Source organism: Drosophila biarmipes, chromosome X (assembly GCF_025231255.1).
Source record: "Drosophila biarmipes strain raj3 chromosome X, RU_DBia_V1.1, whole genome shotgun sequence".
Taxonomy (NCBI): Eukaryota; Metazoa; Arthropoda; class Insecta; order Diptera; family Drosophilidae; genus Drosophila; species Drosophila biarmipes.
This window is the reverse complement of record NC_066611.1, coordinates 15,213,278-15,235,977: the sequence shown is the minus strand read 5'-3', so window position 1 is coordinate 15,235,977 and position 22,700 is coordinate 15,213,278. Positions and strand designations below refer to the sequence as shown.

Here is a 22,700-nt window from a genome sequence, read left to right as displayed (position 1 = left end):
TGATATTAAACTGAGCTTTTGTACCATGAATTTTAAAAATATATAAATAACTAAGTCGAAAACAAGTGTCATATGGTTATAAGCAATATCTAGTTAATGAGTAATATTTTGGTATTTTTTTTTAGTTGAATTACGTTAAAAAAAAACAGTAAAAAGCAAAGTAATTTTCAAACTCTTTTCTCACTTTAATAGTTTCCGAATAATCAATGCAAAAAAATAAAAGTGACTTCTATCAGTTTGAAGATAAAAGATCGAATTTTTAATGACATGAATGCAGGGGAAAACAATCAGGGGACCCAACTACCCACAATGCGCCGATTAAACAATTGCCAGTGGAGGAATCAGATTGGCGGAGCCAGGGCTATTAAATCGATTAGTATACCTCATAGAGCCATTAAATGGCCGGCACTTGGATGCCGGGAGTTGGGCTAGAGCCATGTTGTCGAAGCTGGTCACAGGTCTGCTCTGCGCCGCGGTGCTCATCAACACGCTGGTCCCAAATGTGAAAGGTGGCAGGGTGAGGCGGCAGTTCGTTGGCTAATCGATCCATCCCCCTTGCAGGACGCGGTGGTCTTCAAGTTCACCAACGTGGTCTGCCTGAGCCACAACGAGTCCTGGTTCGTGTTCCACCAGTGCCGCCTGAAGGCCATCCGACGCGACCGGGTGCTGCTCAACATCAACGGCACCGTCCTCCATCCGGCGGATAACATCAGCATCCACGCGCAGATCTTCAAGAAGGCGAATGGCTTCAAGCCCTGGCTCCTCAATGCCAAGGTCGACGGGTGTCGCTTCATGCGGCGCAACTACAACCCCATCATAGGCATCATCTTCGATCTCTTCCAGGACTTCTCCAACATAAACCACTCGTGCCCATTCATAGTGAGTAGCCGTGGTAGCTTTACACTTTAAATCGAATTTTTACCATCTTGTTCGATCCTCATCAGGGTCCACAAGTTGTGAAGGACTTTTATCTGCGGGCCGACAGATTAAGGTTGCCCTTCCCAACTGGCGACTATATGTTGTCTCTAATATGGCTCTTCTACCATAGGCCTCAATTCGATACAAATGTTTCCTTCTCCTTCGTCGAAGATCTTATAAAAAGAAATTAGGCATTTACATTATTACATTTTTAATATCTTTTTAGATAATTGTTTCTTGGCACTGAAAAAAATTAATGTTCCGAATTTGAGATAACTCAACGTTACAAAGATACCATTTTTCCCCCTTTTTACGACCTTAAATTGAGAAAACAAACTCTTATTTCAAGAAAAGTCAGCTCTAAAGCTAAGATCAAAACCCATAAAACATTTACTAAAATGGCTAATTATTTTATCCAAGCTATATATTTTCTTCGAGCAGTATTTTCTTACTTTTAGGTCAAATTCCAATATTTTCTAGAACAAAAAGTTATATAAAGTCGAGCTTAAATTTAAGTAATTGTGATATGTGGGGAGGGTGTCTCCGCTAGCTCAGCCAATACACCCGCCTGGCATAGCAAAAACTCACACCCCCTGCTAATTGTTTTTCAGCACTGTAATTTTGTATTTACGCACACTGTTTTTTTTTTTTTTAATTGTGATATTTTCTCAGTAAACTGATATATTTTGAAAATACATTTAAAAAATTGAATTTTATACGTGTTCCGATTCAAGGTGAAGCTCATAAATAAATGCTTTCTATATATATAGTCTCAGCAGAACATTTTGTATTATTTTTGGATTGGTTGGGTTGGTAAATAAGACTGTTTAATTTCAATAAAATTCAATTTATTGAAACACAACTGTACTATTTAACCAATTTTGTATTTTTAGACAAATCGTTAAAGCAAAGATACTTATTCATATGTAAACCGAACATTTTATTCGTATATTTCAAAAAGAACGCTTTTTAAAATACAAACACATTTATAAGAAAGTAAAAATAAAATGTTTTAGACATTTTAGCCCTTTGGATCTTGTTAAAGAATACAAATACGTTTCTTTTTTAAATGGTTGATTAGATTCCTGAAAACCCTTGACTTTTTTGTGTGATTAAAATTATAGAGAGAACATATTTAAGGTAATAAAAACTAATAACTTCTTATCTCTCTTTTAGTTTTAGTTAAAAAAAAATATCAATACAAAATTATTATTATTCACAAACCTATGGAACCTTTTTAAGAGTTCCTAACTTTATTGACTACAAAATTATTAACTTGAATCCCTCAAAACCCCAGAATAGTTTATTTTTCCTTGAGATTAGCAGTATAACCGACAAACTCCATATAGAAGAACCCCGAGAGAGCAGTCCACAACCTTTTAACCTGGTGTTTTATTCGAAACATCTAGCAACTTCTTATCTCTCCCGTGGTTTTCCTATTGGAAACTCCGGCATATGGTGCGCTGGGTTTTTCCAGACAACCCCGAGTGCCATTTATCAGTGGCCCCCGGTCCCGGCGGCAAAGTCACTCGTTATTTAAATCAGTTTTCTCTTTTATTTGTATACTTTAAAGGGATCGCTTAAATATACACTCGACCTAAAAGCTAGTCCTCCACTGCGGCTTAAACAGACGCGAGTACGCCCTGTTTTACATATATGTATAAATGAACTACGATTTACATAACTGCCGCTTAAAAAAGAGTTCGATTTGTTGCCTTTTTTGGGGGGGATGGGGGTTCGGTGTGGGGCGCCAACGCCTCACCAGACATTACAATTAAAATCAGGATCTATGCTCCGCCGCCGAAACTCCCGCGTCCGATGCTCCTCGGCTTCCGCGCGACACACTATGCACAAGTGTTTAGTATATGGTACATAGATACACCTGTATTTATGTAGCTCCGTCCGCTGCTCTACGACATAAGGTATTATATAATATAATTACGCTAGACTAACTATTACAACTAAGTTAATGGTTTTACAAAAAAAAAAACTTTATGGTATCGGTTTTTGTTTTGTTTTCGCTACAGTATTAAAAACAATTTATCGAGTGTCCGTTCTTGTGTGTGTGTGTGTGTGTGGGGGGGGGGGGGGGGGCAGGGGCGGGGCGGGGGGTGTGGTGTTGTGTGTTGTGTGAATTATTTTTACAATGTGATACGTGGTGTGCCCGGCGCTCACTTGGTGTTGACCATCTCCACCAGGGCGCTGCTGAGCGAGAGACGGTCGACGATGTCCAGCAGGATCTCCACATCCTTGACGGTGGCCACCGTCTCGGGGGCGCCCATCAGATTCACATGCTTGCCATCGATGTTCGCATAGAAGCACTTGTTCTTGAAGATGATGGCCCGGTCGTAGGGCACCCGGCTCTTGTTCCTGTCCAGCACCGAGCGCCGGAAGAGCACGCACGACGGCTGATACTTGTGGCGGTCCTCCTCGGGTATGTTGTACGCCGTGAGATCGCCCGTGAAGATGGTCATTGTCTGGCGGGTCATCAGCGAGGGCGACACCTTGTACAGGGTCACCTTGCTGGTCCACTTGCCGGAGGGCACCTTAATGCGGGCCGCCACATTGGCCAGCTTGACCAGCGCCAGCTCCAGGCAGGTACGCTGCTGCCGGGTCGTCTTCGTCGGCGACTCCTTGGGCGTGCTGATCACATGCCACGTCTCGTAGCACGTGATCTTCTTCACCACGCGCCCGTCCTCCTCGCAGAACGTTGTGGTCTCGGGCGGAAAGTATTTGGGACTGCTGGCATCCTCGGGCCCGCCGCCACTAGTCGCTATCGGCTCCTTTAGCGCAGCCTCCTCCTTGTCCCGCTGCTCCTGCTGCTGCTGCTGCTGCTGGTTCTCCTTGCTGCGGCGCTGCGGACTCAAACTGGGCTTCTTGAACATCTGCGGCTCAACGTGCTCGCCCAGCAGCTTGCTCAGCTTCCTGTCCGTCCGGGCATTCACCGTGGAGGCCGTCGTGGAGAGCACATTCCGCCGGTTGGCGTTCCACTTGCTGGCCGCGGACGCTGGCCCGCCTGCTCCTCCCGCAGATGCTGCTGGGAGTGTGGTCGCCTGCTTGGGATTCTTTCGGCTGACAATCGATGCCGGTATGTCGTCGTCATCGAAGTCCAAATCTGGATCGGGGTCATCGTCCTCGGTGTCCACGTCCGTGGGGCACAGCTCCTTGCCCATGCTCATCAGCGGCTTCATCGACTGCGTCTTCTTGCCCATCTCCGCATTGAGTATCCGCGGCCTCGGCTTGGCCACCTGGTTTTGGTTCTGACTCTGACTCTGGCTCTGGATATGCAAGGGTCCCAGTTTGGTGTTCACACTGCTATTGCTGGCCAGGATCTTGATGCGCTTGGCCTGACTGCCGGCGCCGGCTGCCGAGTTGTTATGCGCCGCGGCGGGCGTGCTCTTCTCCGCCGAGTTGACAGTGTGGGATTTCTTTTCGCTGGCCCCCAGATTGCTGGAGGGGATGTTCCGGGTACGGGGCCGGCCCACAGTAAGCTTTTTGCTGGCATTACCGCCCGCCGAAGCGGCGGCAATGGCATTGTGGGACCTGGTAATGAGCACATCGTCCTGGTTGATAATGTCATCGATGTTGACAATGGTGAATGTGGGCACTTCGTCCGTCTCCGACTCGTTTTTCGCCTCACTGCTGGCGGCACCGGCACCGGCGCCCGTCGACCGCGTGGCTATGGACGTGGAGCTGACCAGCGCACTGGAGTTGCCGCCCGCCGATGAGTTCACCTTGTAGTTGCTGCCCCGTCGCTGGGGCAGCAGCCTGGCCGGCACACTGGCCGTCTGGTGACCCAACTTGGGTCTCGTGGGCGCACTTGTCTTGCTGGTGGCGCCATTCACCACCGGAACACTGCGCTGCTGCTGGCTCGAGGTGGAGATGACCATGCGCTTGCGAGCCACCGGCGGACTCTCGCCGTCACTGGTGTCCAGCTTGCGCTTGGCGGCCGCCGAGCCGGAACCCGATCCCTCCGTCAGGCTGGCATTGTTTCGCGCCATATTCACGGCTATGGTGCGTCGCAGCTGCTGCAGGCCGGTGGTCAACGTACGACCGCCGGACGAATTGATTGCTATCTTGGGAGTGGCCCCACTGGAAGTCACATTGCCGGCACTATGCGTGCTGGCGGCATTGGCATTGTTGGCCTTCGGTGGACGTCCACGTCCACGCTTGACGGGCGGCAGCTTGCGACGCAGCTCCCGCTCGTACTCGGCCTCGCTCATGTCGTCGTCCTCGTCGTCGTCGTCATCCTCGTCGGACTTGTGCAACTGGGGATTGAAGGCGGCATCGGCCAGCTCATCATCGTCGTCCTCGTCCAGGTCCAGCAGGTCGCTGATGTCGTCGTTGTTCGTGAACAGCTGCTTGCCCTGCCTGCCCTGGCGTCCGGCGATGGATTGACTGCCGCCGCCACCGTCGCCCAGGGTGGCCATGTACTTGGGCGTGACAATGTCATCGCTGGCATACTTGGGATTCGGCTTGATGGAGCGCCGCGAGCGACTGGCCGCTATGGTGGGCGGCGGACTCTCGGGCACCTGCTTGGCCGCCGCCGAAGCGGCCTGCTTGTACATCTTGGGCGTCTCGGCTGGGGCCTGGGAGCGGCGCGGTGCCGCCGCCTGTGCCTTGAGCAGACCCAGCTTGTGGTGAGTGCCGCCGTGGGGATGGCTGCTGCCTAGCAGCAGGGTGCTGCGTCGCTTGGCCAGATTGGCCGCTGCTGATACGGATGATTGCTCCCTGGCGGCAGAGGCGGCCTGATCCCTGGAGATCTTGGGACGCGACGGCGGCGATGGCGTTGGCGAGGCCGCTGGCTTGACGGCGTGACGCGTGCGCGGCGTGGCCTTCTCCTGCTGCAGTGGGACAACGGAGCGGCGACTGGTGCGGGTCTCGCGCAGCTCCTGCTGCGCCTCCCGCTGCTGATCCCTCTTCTTCAGTTTGCCGGCTGGCGCTGCTCCTCGCGGGGGCGCCTCCTCCTCGTGCAGATTCCTCACGTAGACGATGCAAGGACGTGTCTTGACTCTTTCAGCTGCCTGTTTTTTTCCAGCTCGCATCTTTCATGGGTGGCTGCGGGCGAAACGGAGCGAAAGCGGATGGTTAGATTATTGTGACCATATAGGAGGTGGGTACAGTGGGGCATGGGCTAAGGGGGACTCCTGTTTATTTATTTTGCTCTTCTAATTAAGGCTCAAAATAATGCTGATTTCTCCAAGTGCACAAGATGCTTGTAGGAACTTTTTTATTATATATCGAGATATATTTAGAATTTTTTTAAGTATTTTTTTTTTTTAACAAAATATTTTTATAGATATTTGCATTATTTTCTAAGGTTTTTTACATTTTTCAAGCATGTAGAAAATTATTTGGATAACTTTTGATTCATTTTTACTAGTTAATTACTTAGGAAACCTACTTTTTTTTATTGTTTATGAATATTAAAAAAAAACCCAATTTTTTCTGTGGTAATTTTTTAGTTTTTTTTTTTAATCACCAAAAACTCAATTACTTATGAAAAGTACACCCTGCTTTGAGTCATTTGGTGATAATGCTTGTTAATATTTAAAAAAATGCCTCTGGATTTTCCTCATTCCCAGGGAAAACCTTCTCTTTTCCCGCCACTTTTTGGGCTTCAAAATAGTGCCAAAGGTGCTGCTAATTTCTCAAAGTGTCTAAGATATTTTTAGGAATTCGTTTGTATTTTTTGCTTTTTGGGCACACTTTTTTTTAAAATATCATACTTGCTTTTTTGGAACACATTTTTTTTTGTTTTTGAATATTGTTAATAGAGAAGATATGCCTTTTTTGTTAAATATTTGTAATCACTAAAAAACTGAAATCTGCGCTCTTCTCAAACACGTCTACTCGGCACTGCTAGAACTCAAGTAATACCCCTAGCATTGCCCATAGGCAGGGCGCACTGTCCTCGGCGGACACACATACGCACACGTACGTATGTGCGTATGTAGCGTGTGCCGCTGCTCTGGCAACTCTGCAGCCTATTTTCGTCACTTTTTCGCGCGCCAGTCGGCGCACATACACACACACACGCGCGCCGCGCGCTCACACACACAGCCCCATAGCTGGGGGGGCCAATGGAAATGCACAGCAATTTGTTGCTAAAACTCACCTTTGCGAATCGCTTTACATTTTCTCGGGCGTTTGTTTTGGCCGCAAAAAAAAAGAAGAATGCCACTTCCTGCTCCCTTCGCTGGCACTTTCACACAACGCGGCGCTCTCTCTTCGCTGCTACCTTTCTTCGCTCTCTCACGCTGCGGCTGCAGGGCCACTCTCGCGCGCTGCTCGCCACTGGGGTTAGGGCAATGCCAAAATGATTGCTGGCCAAAATAAATGGCAATTTGAGCCAGCAAAGGAGGCACAACAACAAACGAACCGAACTGCTGAAACGGAGCAGCGAAAGTGGTGGCAATAGTGGCCAGCGAGCAGAGGCGGACTGAACCAGGTGGCAACCCGCCGCCGCGATGGCGATGTTTTTCTACCCAACTGTACCACACACCACACACACACACACACACGCACTCGCACACAGGCACGGCGGCCGTTTTGGTTTTTGTGTGTTGTTGCTTTTTCGACGGCTGCTTCGCCGTTTGCCTGGCTTGCCGCAGCTTATTCCAATCGATTGTCGAGTCCTATGCTTTAATTGCACTGAATTGCCGGCTCCGGCTTGTGCGCACCGAGTGGCTGTGAGGGTTTAGCGCGTTTAACACGAATTTCCCGCGCTCGAAATCGCTCGCTGTTGGGCTAGAAACTGGAAATGTCCACAGAGGGGAGGGCAGGCTGGAAGGTGTTGGAAAGCGGCGGCCGCGGCGACCGAGCAGTGCTGTAAAGTCCGCGCCTGTTTTGCCACTCTGGTAACACTGGTTTCTCAACCCCCCACCCACCCCTCCATCCTTGCTCCTTGCACCCTGAAAATCCCAGCTTTTTAATGAATTCCAAACTCTTTTCTAGCTTTTATTTAACATTAACAAGATTTGTTCGCCTTTGCTGCGGCCTACTTGAGGGCCGAGGGCTGGGGGCAGCGGTACTTGGCCATCTCCACCTCTGCCTCGGCGTAGCTGAAGCGGTTGAAGCTGTAGTACTCGGGCACCTTGTACTCGCCGGTGGCCGAGGCGCCGGGTCCCACGGGCCCGGTGCTGGGTCGCACGCAGTTGCTGGTCAGTCCCACGACGGCTGGCGACGAGGGGCCCGAGGCGGCTGGCGGCGATCCTGCTCCAGATGCGGGTGCACTGGCCCGGCCGGGGCCGGCGACGGGGCCGCCCTTGATCTGGCTGTAGCAGCGGCTGAGGGCGGGGCGCAGGGCACGCGTGGGCGAGAACATGCTTGTCGGGGGCGCTGGCTGCAGGACGGGCTTTTTAATTCGCAAAAATAATTCACGTAATCAGGTATCAACAAAGCACCTGTGTTGGGCAAGGCCAAAAGTGCGCTAATTGCTGGGACAGCTGGCAAGGCTGGTTGCTGCCAAAGAGTTGCCACAGTGGCGAAAGGCTAAATGCTGCACTTTATGGCCACACTTTGCAGTTTAAATAATTTGAATTTGATATTAAAATGCAAATAATAGTAATAAATAAATGGGCCACCAGCAAGAGGACTTAATTAGCAACTAATTAAGATCGTCTGGCTGGCTTAGCCCAGTAGACTGTCGAAAAAAACGATATACACTTGTGTTTTGAAACTATTAAAGAAATGCAACTAGCTTAGGTTTATTATTCTACTGCCTAGCAACTATTTTCGCGTCTTGAACTTGGGCTGCGCCTTGCCGTAGTGCTGATCGATCTGGGCGACGGGCGCCCGCTTCTTGGCGTTGCGCTCCTTTTGCGACTTGCTGCGGCACCGGACGCTGGCGGCGCCCGCCTGGTTCTTGCCCAGCTGGTGGAACTTCTTGCGCTCCTCGCGTATGTTCCTCAGCCGCTGGCGCTCGTCCTTCAGCTCCTTGTAGTTCTTGGCCTGCTTGCGCAGCGGCTTGGCGCCCAGCTTCACCAGCTGGAACATCTCCATCTTCGCCTTGTTCTTGATGACGCGCTGGTTCCTCATCGCGAAGTTCAGCACCTCGTGGCGCGCCTTCTTGATGTCGAACTCGGGGTGCAGCTCGATGCCGGCCTCCTTGCTCTTGCTGTGGGGCTTCTTCTGGGTTGGCGATTTGGAGCCATCCTCCTTTCTGGAGCCACTCTTGGCGGCCGCCTGTGGCTCCTGGAAGACCAGCGCCTGAAAATCACTGCTCGCCTGCCTCTTCTGCAGCGCCAGGGCCGCTCGCGTGGCCACCGGCTGGAAGTCCGCGCTCACGTTCATTTCTCAGTCAGTTTCTCAATGACTTTTGGCAACGAAAGGAGTGAGTGTAAGTAACTACAAAACAAACCAAAATATTTGGTGCACATGTACAGTGCGAGAATGTGCTAAATTTCACGGAACGCTTGGGTCGGTGTGGCAACGCTGGCTGGCGTGGGCTCGAGTGGAAGGTGACGCTGGCCTTGTTACGTCACAAATTAGTTGTGGATTTCAAAAATATTTTTTATTCTTAAGTTTTTCTCAGGCTAAAAGGCAGTTGGAAATTACCTATAACCGTTCTTGTGCTTTAATTTTTAATGAAATTATATATTCCCGCCTTAGGTTGCCTACAAAAGTCTTAAAAAAATAATCAAGAATTTGAAAATTACAAAAATGTTTTGAACCTAACAATTTGTCCAAATTTTTCTAATTAAGGTTTACAAAAATAAATAGGTATTATTGTTGCTTAAAAAAGGGTGGTTTTACAATTTAATTAGGTATTTTTCAAATAAAAAGACATTTTAAACTACATATATATGTATATTTACATAATTGAGAATTTTTAATGTTAAAATTATCAGTTTTTGTGGTTGTGCTTTTAATATTTGCTACAAACGGAGATTTTATCTTTTAATAGTCTATTGGACATTCAGTTTTTATTATCAGAATTATGTGTAATTTTTGCCTTATAATTCCCAAGTGCTTATTTTTTCGAATAAGACAATTTATTTGTAGATATTTTTTAAATATGAAGAAAATTCTTTGGGTAGTATATACTCAATTTTATTATTTTATTAGCTTAGACCAAAATTGAAAGGTATAACAACACATTTTTAAAATAGGAAGTTAGTTAAAATAAGATATATTACTTCACTAAATGAACTTCATTTGCTGATATTCTCCGGTTCCTGATCCGCTGACCAAAACTCCTCCGGAAGCCAGTCCAACTCCCAGTCCAGGGGATGCTCTCCTCCATCGTTGGATGTCCTCCTCCAAGTGGAAAGGTCATCGTTTTTGTTGAAAGGATTGGCATTGAAGGGACCTGTCCAACTTTGGACGCGGCTAACAGGCGGCGGAATGGGCAAAAGTTCCCCGGCATCAGCCCGAAATTCTTTATTCGAAACCCGATCCCCCAAAACTTTCGGTATACCAGGCAGTTGGTGAATGGCGTCCACCTCGTCGAGCGACGAAGAGGAGTCCGACACATCGACTATATAGCTGACGGGCTCCACTTGGACATGGTTGAACTTCCTGGGGGAGCGGCTGTTCGGTCGCGATTCCTTGGGATTCCCCTGAAGCTTGCAAGGCGTGGTCTTCAGGGATATCCTGGGCTGCGGGTCGCGGATGGAGGCCATCTTCCTGGTCAGCGGCGTGGTCAGGCGACCATCCACGTAGTCGTTTCGCGACTTGGCGAAGATCCCCGCCAAATACTTTATCATTTTCGGTTAACCAACAATTTTGGGCGATGCCGAGGGTTTGGAAAAATCAGTTTTTGAATGCTTAGGTCAAAGATTTAGGGAATGGAGCTCTTGTGCGGTGAGTTATGACTCAAGGAAACTCGATTTAATGGCAAAAGGTGACCCAAACACTGCACTTTTGGAGCCAAAATGGCGTTTTTAAAAAAACAATTTTATATTTTGTTATATTTTAAATCAATTTTATTTAAAAATTGTGCACATGCAATTACATTTTTGAAATATGTTATATTTTAGTTATATTTTTGGAGGACAATGCATTTTCGTAACTTTCTTAGATCCCTTGATATTTTATTAAATTTTTTTATACTTTAAATCAATTTTAGAGGTCTAAAATATCTATCTAATTTGTTGTAATTTTTAATTTAAAATCCAAGCGAATATATATTTCGTTATATTTTAAATAAACTTTTAAGGCCCCAAAATTGTATTTATCTATTTTAAATTTACTTTTGTTTTGTTGATACCTTTTAGATAGTTCTTTATATTTTTATTACATTTTAAAGCTCTCAAAAATGTGTACACATACTTTATATTTTATTAGACTTTTTTAGAGTTTTAGAGGTGTTAAAATTATGAGCATACATATCTAAAAACATTTGTTTATCTAATTTTTTTTTATTTTTAATTTAAAATATAACCAAATTTAAAAAAGAAAGTATTATATTTGGTTATATTTTAAATACATTTTAAAGACCCCAAAATTGTGTTCCTCCCATTAAAATAAATTGTTAAAGGTCTTAAAATTTTGCACACATACTTAATATTTTGTTAGATTTGTTGCTACTTTTTTATTTTTAGTTAAATTTTAAATCAATTTTTAAGACCCTGAAAGTGTTGATACCCATTTTTGTTCATTTTAACTCAAAACACAAGTAAACTGTTGGACAAAATTGTTTATAATATAAACAAATGCAAACATAATAATATTTTTAAAAATTTCCTTATATCCAATGACTAAACAATTCATAATTTGATAATTTAGTGTAAAGATTTTAGAAATATCATTATTCCTATCAATAAGCAAGGACACAAACCCGGGAGAGCCAGTCCAAAACCCCGCAGACTGCGGCACTCCGGCAACGCCGCGCAGATCGAAAAAAAAACAATGTGCTGGCTGGAAAACAGAGTCAGCGGAAAAGTCAACGGAAAAGCGGCAAAGTAGACAGCAGGAAAAGCGGAAAATGGCCAGGAACACGGGCAGTTCCTCCGGCTCCACGCCGGCCTCGGCGGCGGCGGCGGCTGCCGCGGCAGCGGCCTCCAGTGCCAAGCAGAAGCAACAGCGCAGCCCCCGCTTCAGCCTGTCCTCCAACTTGATCCTGGACAAGTGGAAGACCATGATCGGGTGCGTCTGCCTGGCAATAGCCTCGTACTTCGGCTACTTGGGCTACCTGGAGACGCGGGTGAACACGCCCTTCGACCACCAGAAGATGGTGCTGCACGCCGGGCTGGAGCAGCCGGATCGCTACTGGGGCTCCTACAGGTCCCTGAACTACTTCGGCATGAAGACCCGGGATCCCCACTCGCTGGTCATGGGCTTGATGTGGTACTCGCCCAGCAACCTGGGCCCCGGCGGCCAGGGCATCCGCCACTGGTGCGAGCAGGGCGACAAACTGGACTCGTACGGCTGGACGCACCACGATGGCCGTAGCTTTGGCGTGCAGGAGATCCAGGATCTGCCCTTCGAGCTGAAGACCTCGTTTGTCAAGTACCCGGAGGGCAAGCAGTACGGCGGCGACTGGACGGCCCGCATCTCGGTGCGAAACACCACGCGTGCGTGGGACAAAAGCATCTCGCTGATATGGTACGTGGCGCTGGACGAGCGCACCAATGGGCACATCAAGTACGTGTCGGACGAGAAGAGCCCGGAGCCGGGTGTCTATGGCGAGACGCAGGGACTGGGCGAGTTCCAGGTGCGTTTCCACGCCGTCAAGGGCAAGATCCTGCACAAGTCCTACCTGAGCACGGTGGCCCCCTCACTGGCCAAGCTCAAGGACACGCTCTTCGGGCACTTTCGCGCCTTCGCCGACAAGCGGGGCAAGCGCTTCATAGGCCTGCCCGGCGAAATAGTCTCCCAGAACGGCCTGCCCGCCACCAATCCCGAGCCCAACTTCATAGCCATACAGATCACGGCCGAGGTGGACTTCACGCTGGATATTACCTATCAGTCGACGTCGGGCTTCTCGCTGGGCGAATCCATACCCAAGCCGCCGACGGGCCGAGCCTATCAGGACTCGTTGCAGGCCAAGATCTCGCAGTTTGAGCAGCGCTTCGAGGAGCGCTTCCAGCTGAGGCAGAAGGGCCACTCGCCCGAGGAGGTGCGCTTCGCGCGCAACGCCTTCAGCAACCTGCTGGGCGGCATTGGCTACTTCTACGGCGCCAGCCGGGTGCAGTCGGTGCACACCAAGAACCCGGTGCCCTACTGGAAGGCTCCTCTGTACACCGCCGTGCCCTCGCGTAGCTTCTTCCCGCGCGGCTTCCTCTGGGACGAGGGCTTCCACGGGCTGCTGATCAGCGCCTGGGACGTGGACATCGAGCTGGACATCCTGTGCCATTGGTTCGATCTGCTCAACGTGGAGGGCTGGATACCCAGGGAGCAGATCCTGGGCGTGGAGGCGCTGGCCAAGGTGCCCGAGGAGTTTGTCACGCAGCGCAACAGCAATGCCAATCCGCCGACGTTGTTCCTCACGCTGCGCAAGCTGCTGACCAGCCACAGGGCCGAGCTGTCGCAGAACGGACGACTGGCCACGCTGGAGCGGCTGTATCCCCGGATTCAGGCTTGGTTCAACTGGTACAACACCACGCAGAGAGGTGCGTTGCTGCACTGCAGCCATCCTTGTCTTTTCGGTGTTAACTAGTGGTCTTTTGCAGGTGAAATACTGGGCACTTATTTGTGGCGCGGCCGGAATGCCACCACGGAGCGTGAGCTGAACCCAAAGAGCCTGTCCTCGGGCCTGGACGACTATCCGCGTGCCTCGCATCCCACGGACAAGGAGCGGCACCTGGACCTGCGCTGCTGGATCGCCCTGGCGGCCAGCGTGATGGCCGAGCTGTCCACGCTGCTTGGCAAGGACGATGTCAAGTACTACGAGACGGCCTCCTTCCTCACGGACAACGAGCGGCTGAACCGTCTGCACCTGGCGCCCTACAGCGAGCAGTACGCCGACTGGGGCCTGCACACCGACCAGGTGAAGCTGAAGCGTCCGCCCGCCTTGGCGCCGCAGCAGCAGCAGCGGCATCATCACCACCAGCAGTACCAGCAGCCCGAAATGCGGCGGGTGACGGGCGAGGAGCCCACCTATCAGTTTGTGGACAGCACCTTCGGTTATGTCAGCCTGTTCCCGCTGCTCCTCGAGCAGCTGGATCACGATTCGCCCTATCTGACGAAGCTGCTGCACGATCTGCGCGATCCCGAGCAGCTGTGGACCAACTATGGGCTGCGCTCGCTGAGCAAACGCTCGCCGCTGTACATGAAGCGCAACACCGAGCACGATCCGCCGTACTGGCGCGGCCCCATCTGGATCAACATCAACTATCTGGCGGCCAAGGCGCTGTACCACTACGGCAGGATCGAGGGCCCCAACGCCGCCCTGGCGCGCCAGATCTACGGCGAGCTGCGCGACAACCTGGTGGGCAACATCTTCAGGCAGTACCAGCGCAGCGGCTACCTCTGGGAGCAGTACGACGACACCACCGGCGAGGGCAAGGGCTGCAACCCCTTCACCGGCTGGACGGCCACCGTGGTCCTGCTGATGGCCGAGCAGTTCTAGACGGCGGGCCCGCCCCCCACGTTGCTCTCTGCTGTGAGTTCCTCAACGAACATCCTTGCCAGGATTCCTTAAACCGATGATCTACATGTTTGTGCTTAGGATAGAAGGGTTTTCGCTGACCCCATAATCGAGGCGATCAGTGCTTCTGGGCATTCTTATAAATGTGCTTAAAATGTAGCCTAAAAAGTAATGGAAATCTTGGCTTTAGGTTAAAGCAAATAGATTTTTAAAGCAGTCAAGTAAATTTGCTTAAATAGTAGTTTAAAAACCATGGAAAATATTTAAAAATGTTTTTAAATCTAAGAAAAATGTTCAAACTTCTGGACTGTGAAAGATATTTTTGGTTTAAATCAGTCAAATAAATTTGCTTAAATTGTAGTCAAACAACTTTGGAAAAGGTTTAAGCAAAGTCAAAGAGTTTTTCAAATCAATGAAATAAATTGTTTTAAAATGTGACACAAAAATTATATAAAAAATCTTCAAACTTCTTTAGCTTTTAAAGAATAAATTGTCTTAAAATGTAGAACCCAGCTTAATGATTTATCTCTAAACTTATTTAGCTGTTAACTATGTTTTGTTGTTCATAAAAAATAAGTTCTTATGAGAGATCTTCCATCTTAAGGCACGCGTTTACTTTAAACTGTTAATATACTTAGATATTTTAGAATGCTCTCGCCTTCTTGACATATTTTAACATTTTCTTTAAGAAAACCCCTCTATCCTTATAAGCACTACCTTATTGTATGCAGTCCTCACATATTCCAGTCTCTAGTTGCTGTACAAAGCTCAAGAAACTCTGACAACAAACCGAGTGAAAAGTGAATCAAATGCGGTCATTCATAGCGTTAAATAGACGAATTTCAAAATGATACCAAATAAAAGGAAGAGTAAATCAAAAGGCTTAATTCCTCTATAAGAAACAACTAAGATAACCCAAGAAAACTCTTACATTTTATATTTTTCCATTATTTATTCAACTTTTCTTTTGAAAATTCCTGTCACTTGGAATACTCCGATGCTATAGCTATGTTACACGCGATTTCCTTAACTATATAGTACACTCAGTCACACTTTTAGACAGGCTCACACGCTCAGGCAGCCACACTTCATCTTTTCCTTGCTTTTTCTCTGGTTTTTGTCTTGTTTTTGCCATAAAAAAGGTACAAAAATGATATATGCACGGCAGGCTTAATGCAAAACTAATTATATAATTGTTTAATGCGTCTAAAATTACACTAAAAAGAAAGAGGCGACACACAAAATGAAGGTAGAGGCTCTCTTTGTTCGGTGTTTGACTCAAGTTGGTCTTACTTTAGGGCTAATTAAAATCTTTACACGCTCACTTAAGTGCGGAGCACTTGCGACTCACAAATGATAAGAGGTAAGTTGGGAGACATTTACAAAGATTATTTTTAGGATCTACAGAGATATATATGTATATATGGCGCTGCCTATACAACGTGAAGTACATGGAGAAGTACATGGAACAAAGTAGTCTTCATATGGCCAGAACCAAAGTCAATCTCTTAATCTCTCTACAAGCTATGCGCTAGGCTCTAAACGGAAACGGGATTGACGTGCTGGAAGGCGGACCGCGGCGTGGATCACTCGTCCTTCTTCTTGAGGCGTCTCCGGAACGAGGGCAGGCGGTCCAGCAGGGCCAGCAGGATGCTGCCGGGCAGCCGCTGGTGCTGGTTGATCAGATCCTCGATGGCGGTGGCCACCTGAAAGGAGGAAAAGCTAAGTACAATCGAATGGTAAGTGAGCAAAGCAACTAAAAACCTTGATTTGCAGATCCTGCGGCGTGAGGCTCTCGTCGTAGGGAATGGGCTTGCCCAGGTACGTCCGGAACTTGACGGGGAACCCGCCGTAGATGGGGTAGACGGGGATGCGCACCTTGTTGTACAGCCGCATGAAGAAGGTGCGGAAGATGCCCACCTGGCGGAAGCCCTCGCGCAGGTTCTGCGTGAAGCACGGAATGATCGGCGCCCTGGCCTCGATGGCCACCTTGGCGAAGCCGACGCGATTGCGCCACAGCAGCTCGTAGTAGTGGTCGCCGAACTGCGCCTCGTAGACGCCGCCGGGCGAGATGGCCAGCAGGTTGCCGTCGCGCAGGATGCCCACGCACGACTGCACGGTGCCGGGGCTGACGTGGAAGGCCTCCGAGATGGTGCCCCAGCCGGGCAGCTTGAACAGGAAGCGGTCGCCGATCGTGTAGATGAGGCGCTCGCGCTGCAGCAGCATCCGCGAGTTCAGGTAGTACATGTCGATGGGGATGGCGCCGTGGTAGTAGACGATCAGCGCCGGCCCCTCCTGCGGCACGTTCTCCAGCCCGATCACCTCGTAGCCGTGGTAGATGCGCGCGTGCGCGTCCCAGATGGCCGCCACGATCTTGCGGCCCACCCGCCAGAAGTTGCGGTCGCCCTGCACCGCCCGCATGATCACCTGCCTGCAAGTAAGAACATTTTTCGGGTTAGAAAATGGGAACTTTTTGAGGGTTAAAAAATAGGAACATTTTTTTAAATTTAAAAAACACAAACTTTTGTTTGGGTTTATAAAATAGAAACATTTTTGATTTTTAAAAAATACGAGTATTTTTTTTTAATAAGCAAATTGTTTTTTTATAAATAAAAAATAAGACATATATATCACAAAAAAAACATTTTTTTTAAGGTTAAAAAAATACTAATATTAATTTATAACATTTTTAAAGTCTGAATTTTTTTTGGGGAACAGACAGATTTTTTTTATTTAAAGAAATACAAGTTTGAAAATTTAAATTTTTGTTTGAGAATTTTAAACTAAGACAATTTTTTGGCTATTACAATATATTGTGGATTCAAACATAAAAATAATATTGAAAAATTTTTAAAATTAGTTAAGCAAAAAAATTTGCCAATTTTTAGGTACTAAAAATTAGAGAATTTTTTAGGGAAAATAAAAAAAAATGTGAGAATTAAAAAGACACTTTTTCAATATAAAAAATACGCTTTCTTGAGAATTTTTTTGGGAATAAAAATAATATGTTTTGATGATTCAAACATACCATTTCTTTGATTTTTAGAAAATGTAACCATTTTTCGGCGTTATAAAAATATTATTTGAGGGTTAATAAATCACAAAATTATATTGTTTTACAGAATAAAAATTTAAAAATTTTATTTATACAATTTGTTTTTCCGTTCCTTGGCTTCAAAGCTTTGATTTGAAGAAACCTACATTTTCACAAGTAAATATTGAAAGTACCTTTTCCTTTATCAAAATACACAAGCAAATTCGATGTTTACTCTGATATTTCAAACCTGATCGCAAGTAAAACCCTAAGTTCAAAAAGGTCTCTCAGTTTGCATCGCTCCCTAATTAATTGGCAAAAGCTGAAAAATCTGGCGGGCGCCCACTGATAATTATGTTTAAATTTAGTTGGCTGTCCGCAGGTGTTATCAGCGCAAGATGGTCGGGTCCCCCATATCAAAGAACTTATAAATCAATATGCACACAAACAAAGTTGGCCTCACCTTGGCAAAACTGCGTTTAGTGGCGACTGATAAGAGAGTTCATTCACGAATCTCTCGGCCCCTTGGCGACCAAAACAAAGTCGGTCCCACATTACCATCCACAATTTTTAGAAGCCTAATTCATTATAAATATGATATCATAATTATGATATCAAGATGAATCCTAAAAAGAGGTTCGTAAATGTTTTAGAAAACCTGAGTTCTAACGATTGCATTTTACAATATCATTTTTAAGAGATCCATTATTATATCACTGGGATCATATATATTTAGATGATATTTACATGAATCCCAAAAAAAGGTGTTTAAATGTTGTAGAAAACCTGAGTTCTAACAACTGCGCTTTATAATACCATTTTTAGGGGATTTATTTGTATATCACTGGGATGTATATATTTAGATGATATTTAGATGATATCAAGATGAATCTTCTTCTTAAATTTTGTAGAAAACCCTAGTTCTAACGTTCGCATTTTATAATACCATTTTCATAAGGTCTATTATTATATTACAGGGATCATATATATTTAGATGATATCAAGATTAATCCTAAAAAATTTAAATTTAATTGCATTTTAAAATACCATCTTTATCAGATCTATTATTATATCACTGGGATCACATATATTTAGATGATATCAAGATGAAAATGTGCTTAAATTTTGTAGAAAATCTGAGTTCTAACGATTGCATTTTATAAAACCATTTTTAGGGGATCTATTATTATATCACTGGGTTCATATATATTTAGATGAAAAGGTGCTTAAGCGTTGTAGAAAACCTGAATTCTAACGACTGCATTTGATAATACCATTTTTAAGAGATCTATTATTATATCATTGGAATCGTTTAGTTCCAAGGTCGCCATGCAATTTCGTAACTCCAGAAATTAAAAGATAACTATCAGTCGATTAAAAGGAGAGTGATACATTTTGATATACCAATAAAAAGCACATCATTGATGCATCGTCAAGCTTTTTATATTAAAAGTGGTTTTACTGTCGTCGTTAAAACTCTCATAAGTAAGGAACGTGAGGGCTCAGGCTGCGGTAGTACGGATAATTGCACCCGAAGAACCCCTCCCAAAGTCGCTTCTTTTATGGATCTATAATGCCTGTGATTACGCGTGCTGGCTCTACGGACGGGGAACTTTGGGGCGGGCTCGGGCTCGGGTTCGGGGTCTTCAGTGACCATGAACTGATAGGCATTAGAAAAGTAAGGCGCATGACGCTATCGGAACAGCAGTACTCGTATAATGGCAGCCCCATATCGGAGCCCAGGAATGCCTCATGGCGCGTTTTGGTCTGTGATTTTATCAGTTCACCTGTACTCCCATCGAACGGTCTCTATATGGTATCGTTCTCTATAGAACCTCTTGGGCTTTCTGTACTTATTGCTTATGTGCAGAAAACCCTGTACTACACACTTTTCCCCCATTCCATGTTACAATATGATATATGCGAAATGCACATTGACAAGCCAACACTTCTCGACATTGTAGCCGGTGCTTATAGGCACTGTACCAATTATAGGAATTTTATTGGACTTTTTGCTAAGCAAAAAATATGCTTATGCTCTGTATTTCGTATAATTTGCAAAAACTGAGGAAACATTTCATTATAAGTATACTTGGGAAATAAAATATGCGGTGAAAATACAAACTTCTTTATTCAACATTTTATAAAAAAAATAGTATGCCTATTAACTAGGTCCTAAGTAATGAAATATATTTTTTAATATGTGTATTTCTTAAATACACCCTTTTTATAAATAAGTATCTTTTTTAATAAACCTTTTTTATAAATAAGTATATTTTTTTTAATACTCCTTTTTTATAATAAAGTATATTTTTTTAATACACTTTTTTTTCGAAGAGGTATATTTTTTGATAACACTTTTTTTTATAAATCCACATTTTTCATAAATAAGAATTTTTTTAATGTACCTTTTTTTTTAAAAAGGTATATTTTTTTAATACTTTTTTTTATAAATAGGTAATTTTTTTAATACATTTTTTTTTTAAAAAGTATATTTTTTAATGCAAATTTTTCTTACAATTAAGTGATTTTTTGAATACACCTTTTTTGTAAATATCTATTTTTTTATTCAATTTTTGTTTATAAGTAAGCAGTTTTTTAAAACCCTATTGTTATAAATAAGTATATTTATTAATACCCTTTTTTTATAAATATAATATTTTTTAATAAGTGTATTTCCTAAATACTCCTTATTTATAATCCCATAATTCCTAGGTTAGTTGGAGCTTGATAAGTAGGGTTTATTAAAAAACCGAACCTTGCCATAAAATATAATCTAGTTTAAGCTACGAATTAACGTGCGACAAAAACGTTGTATAAACAATTATAAAATGGCTAGGCAAACAGCAGTCGATGGGGATTTTCCGCCAGTAATCCTAATCCGTGTGATAAATAATGCTCTACAAATGATCCCCAAACATGTAATTATTATTATACTATATTATTTTGCTACTGTTATTATAACGCAATGATTTTTCTGCAAAGTGCAGAGAGCAGTCAAGTTAAGTTGGCCCTAATGGCCAGTGGCTAAAAAGCTTCTCGGTAATTAGCATGGCCAACCGGTTGGCCATTAGAGAGTTGGGAATAGAAAATAAATAAAAGCAGCCAGCACACTGAAGCCGGCATTAAATATGTGGACACTCAGAGGCACACAAACAGAGTAAAAGTTGGCAGTGTCGATCACCTGCTGAACGCTTCGAGGTGTTGGTGCAATGGTCAAGAGTGCAATGTTCTGAGGGGTCAGTGCTGTCGGTGTCGGGGAAATTCTACTTTTTTAAAGATTACAATGAAGAAAAATTTCAGGCGAAAAACATTAAGTAAATGATAAAAAAAGTTGTAGTTTTGGGGTTCAAAAAAATGTGCTTTTGTTTGAGTAAGCCTTGGTTTTATATATTTTTATCATTTTTTTAGTCAAAGTAAATATATATTATATTTTTAAAGTCCATAACAAAGGCATTTTTGTTTGTTGTTTTATTTAAAAAAAAAATGTTTTTCGTTAAAAAAAAGCTTAAATAATAAAGATTGTTAATTTTGTTGACCGTTTTTTGTGTTGACTGGACAATTAAATTTAAAACAAAAGTTTGTTTTTTCAAAAACAAAAGTTTTAATTCTTCTTCTTAATTTTTACGCAGTTTTTTTTTAAATTCAAATTATTATGATGGCTTTACTTTGAGTTGTATATGTAAGCTATGTGAAATTATTATTTATTAGCATTTACTGAGACCACTTTAGACTAAGTTTGAAAAAAAAATAAAATAAGACGTAATTCTGAGAACTATCCTAAATTCCACTTAAGGCCCCTGATTTTTTCCACTGTATCTTTGAGTTGCGCTTTTACCTAGCCTCTTTTGCTGGCTCTCCCCCTCTCTCTCTCTTGCGCCCTTTTAATTACAACTGGAGAGCGGGACGGCAGGAGCCGGCTACGAGGGGGCGAGCGAGACAGGCGCGGTGGGTGGGAGAGAGAGAGCGGGGCCCCAAAAGTGCGCGATCAGCATGAGAGAGTTCATTAACAGTTACAGCGGGGAGAAGTACACTGCAACACTGCAGGTGCCCCTCTTCTAGATTTTTGCAAAATCAACAACTTTTCATCAACTTTTTGCCTTCTTCGCGCTTACCTGTGCAACTTGTAGATGAAAAGCACCAGGAAGGAAATGTAGATGAGGGCCACGAAGACGAGCGGCAGCAGGAAGGTGACGATCAGGGGGGTGAGGAAGCGGTAGAGCCACAGCGAGTAGTCCAGGTCGATGTAGGAGGCTGCAGGCGAGCCCATCTTAGGATACATAATGTTGTTATTATCATAGTATTACTCACACAGCAGGCTCTGCAGCGTTTTGCACAGGTTCTCCAGGAATTCCATTTCAAGAGCTCTCTTTTTTTTTTTGGTTTTTGCCACACACGACCACGAAAACAACAACAAACGGAGAGAACAGAAAAAAACAGAGAGAGAAAAAAAAACAAATCGGTTTGGCCTGATTTTTGGACTTTCTTCGCCTTTCTTTTGCGCCGCCGTGGGGTTCTTTTGTCTCCTGCCGCTGGCCCGCCTCAAACGGTCATCGCAGCGTGTGTTAAATTCGAATTTCGATTTAAATCATTTACTTGCGCCGCGCCCTACGTGCACTGCGTTCGCCACTCTCATTGTTATTGTTATTTGCCTGTGCGCGACTATTTGTTGTTGTGGCCCGCGGCCGTCGGCTGGTGTGTGGGCTGGCGCTGCGCTCACTCGCTGGTAGAACAACCGCCGCCGTTCGCAGTCGGAGACATTGTGAGCGCGCCGCGCTTTTCGCTTAATAATACTACTGAGTTTATTGTGGTTTGCTGTTTTCTCACTTCATTTCGCCTCGCTGCCCTTCTTCTGCCCGCTTTCGTGGCACCTGGCAACGCCGGCCCAGCTGTTCTGGCCCCGGCGTTGCCGGACATTGCCTCGCCGCAGAACCAATCGGGCTGGGCTTTTTATGGCCATTTCTAGCTTTTTTAGGGCTACTACCATCGATAGTCAAAAGTAATCGAAATAACCTAGATCTAACGAAAAAGTAACAAATAATTATACAAAAATTAGAGTCTTAAAAATATATAGCAAGGCCTCATTCAACTTAATAACATATTTTTATAAAGAACACGTGTTTGACATTATGCTTGCGTTAAGTATTGGTATTAAAATCTATAAGAATGATAAATAGTGTTTGAGAAATTTCAAATAATGCTCTAAAACTTTTC

The 22,700-nt window shown here is 45.1% G+C and overlaps 7 protein-coding genes across 7 annotated transcripts; 2 read left to right on the top strand and 5 right to left on the bottom strand.

Annotated features, from left to right (window-relative positions):
- The first annotated feature begins 436 nt into the window (after positions 1-436).
- Positions 437-1,546, top strand: LOC108032244 (uncharacterized). The gene is made up of 3 exons (XM_017106111.3): positions 437-502; positions 562-879; positions 945-1,546. The coding sequence occupies exons 1-3, from the start codon at positions 437-439 to the stop codon at positions 1,107-1,109; spliced, it is 549 nt and encodes a 182-aa protein (XP_016961600.1). The 3' UTR covers positions 1,110-1,546.
- Positions 1,547-2,450: 904 nt separating this feature from the next.
- Positions 2,451-7,702, bottom strand: LOC108032548 (AF4/FMR2 family member lilli). The gene is made up of 2 exons (XM_017106429.3): positions 7,037-7,702; positions 2,451-5,976 (listed from the first exon to the last, which is right to left on the bottom strand). Exon 2 carries the CDS (start codon positions 5,961-5,963, stop codon positions 3,090-3,092), a length of 2,874 nt encoding a protein of 957 aa, XP_016961918.1. The 5' UTR covers positions 5,964-5,976; positions 7,037-7,702; the 3' UTR covers positions 2,451-3,089.
- Positions 7,703-7,864: 162 nt separating this feature from the next.
- LOC108032203 (uncharacterized) lies at positions 7,865-8,361 on the bottom strand. The gene has a single exon (XM_017106065.3). The coding sequence runs from the start codon at positions 8,243-8,245 to the stop codon at positions 7,919-7,921; it is 327 nt and encodes a 108-aa protein (XP_016961554.1). The 5' UTR covers positions 8,246-8,361; the 3' UTR covers positions 7,865-7,918.
- A 225-nt stretch (positions 8,362-8,586) lies between these two features.
- On the bottom strand, positions 8,587-9,342 carry LOC108032193 (uncharacterized protein C1orf131). Its single transcript, XM_017106052.3, has one exon. It carries the CDS (start codon positions 9,211-9,213, stop codon positions 8,650-8,652), a length of 564 nt encoding a protein of 187 aa, XP_016961541.1. The 5' UTR covers positions 9,214-9,342; the 3' UTR covers positions 8,587-8,649.
- A 616-nt stretch (positions 9,343-9,958) lies between these two features.
- On the bottom strand, positions 9,959-10,727 carry LOC108032233 (uncharacterized). Its single transcript, XM_017106099.3, has one exon. It carries the CDS (start codon positions 10,626-10,628, stop codon positions 10,074-10,076), a length of 555 nt encoding a protein of 184 aa, XP_016961588.1. The 5' UTR covers positions 10,629-10,727; the 3' UTR covers positions 9,959-10,073.
- Positions 10,728-11,744: 1,017 nt separating this feature from the next.
- LOC108032582 (mannosyl-oligosaccharide glucosidase) lies at positions 11,745-15,332 on the top strand. The gene is made up of 2 exons (XM_017106488.3): positions 11,745-13,475; positions 13,536-15,332. Exons 1-2 carry the CDS (start codon positions 11,849-11,851, stop codon positions 14,432-14,434), a joined length of 2,526 nt encoding a protein of 841 aa, XP_016961977.1. The 5' UTR covers positions 11,745-11,848; the 3' UTR covers positions 14,435-15,332.
- A 52-nt stretch (positions 15,333-15,384) lies between these two features.
- On the bottom strand, positions 15,385-22,370 carry LOC108032605 (transmembrane protein 68). The gene is made up of 4 exons (XM_017106536.3): positions 21,798-22,370; positions 21,602-21,740; positions 16,217-16,883; positions 15,385-16,158 (listed from the first exon to the last, which is right to left on the bottom strand). The coding sequence occupies exons 1-4, from the start codon at positions 21,841-21,843 to the stop codon at positions 16,039-16,041; spliced, it is 972 nt and encodes a 323-aa protein (XP_016962025.1). The 5' UTR covers positions 21,844-22,370; the 3' UTR covers positions 15,385-16,038.
- Positions 22,371-22,700: the final 330 nt, after the last annotated feature.

Coding starts and splice junctions, on each gene's coding strand:
- LOC108032244 (XM_017106111.3), top strand. CDS start 437: ATGTTGTCGAAGCTGGTCACAGGTCTGCTCTGCGCCGCGGTGCTCATC. Junction 503..561: donor TCAACACGCTGGTCCCAAAT/GTGAAAGGTGGC, acceptor TCCCCCTTGCAG/GACGCGGTGGTCTTCAAGTT. Junction 880..944: donor ACCACTCGTGCCCATTCATA/GTGAGTAGCCGT, acceptor GATCCTCATCAG/GGTCCACAAGTTGTGAAGGA.
- LOC108032548 (XM_017106429.3), bottom strand. CDS start 5,963: ATGCGAGCTGGAAAAAAACAGGCAGCTGAAAGAGTCAAGACACGTCCT.
- LOC108032203 (XM_017106065.3), bottom strand. CDS start 8,245: ATGTTCTCGCCCACGCGTGCCCTGCGCCCCGCCCTCAGCCGCTGCTAC.
- LOC108032193 (XM_017106052.3), bottom strand. CDS start 9,213: ATGAACGTGAGCGCGGACTTCCAGCCGGTGGCCACGCGAGCGGCCCTG.
- LOC108032233 (XM_017106099.3), bottom strand. CDS start 10,628: ATGATAAAGTATTTGGCGGGGATCTTCGCCAAGTCGCGAAACGACTAC.
- LOC108032582 (XM_017106488.3), top strand. CDS start 11,849: ATGGCCAGGAACACGGGCAGTTCCTCCGGCTCCACGCCGGCCTCGGCG. Junction 13,476..13,535: donor GTACAACACCACGCAGAGAG/GTGCGTTGCTGC, acceptor GGTCTTTTGCAG/GTGAAATACTGGGCACTTAT.
- LOC108032605 (XM_017106536.3), bottom strand. CDS start 21,843: ATGGAATTCCTGGAGAACCTGTGCAAAACGCTGCAGAGCCTGCTGT. Junction 21,741..21,797: donor AACGCTGCAGAGCCTGCTGT/GTGAGTAATACT, acceptor GCTCGCCTGCAG/CCTCCTACATCGACCTGGAC. Junction 16,884..21,601: donor TTCATCTACAAGTTGCACAG/GTAAGCGCGAAG, acceptor TCTTACTTGCAG/GCAGGTGATCATGCGGGCGG.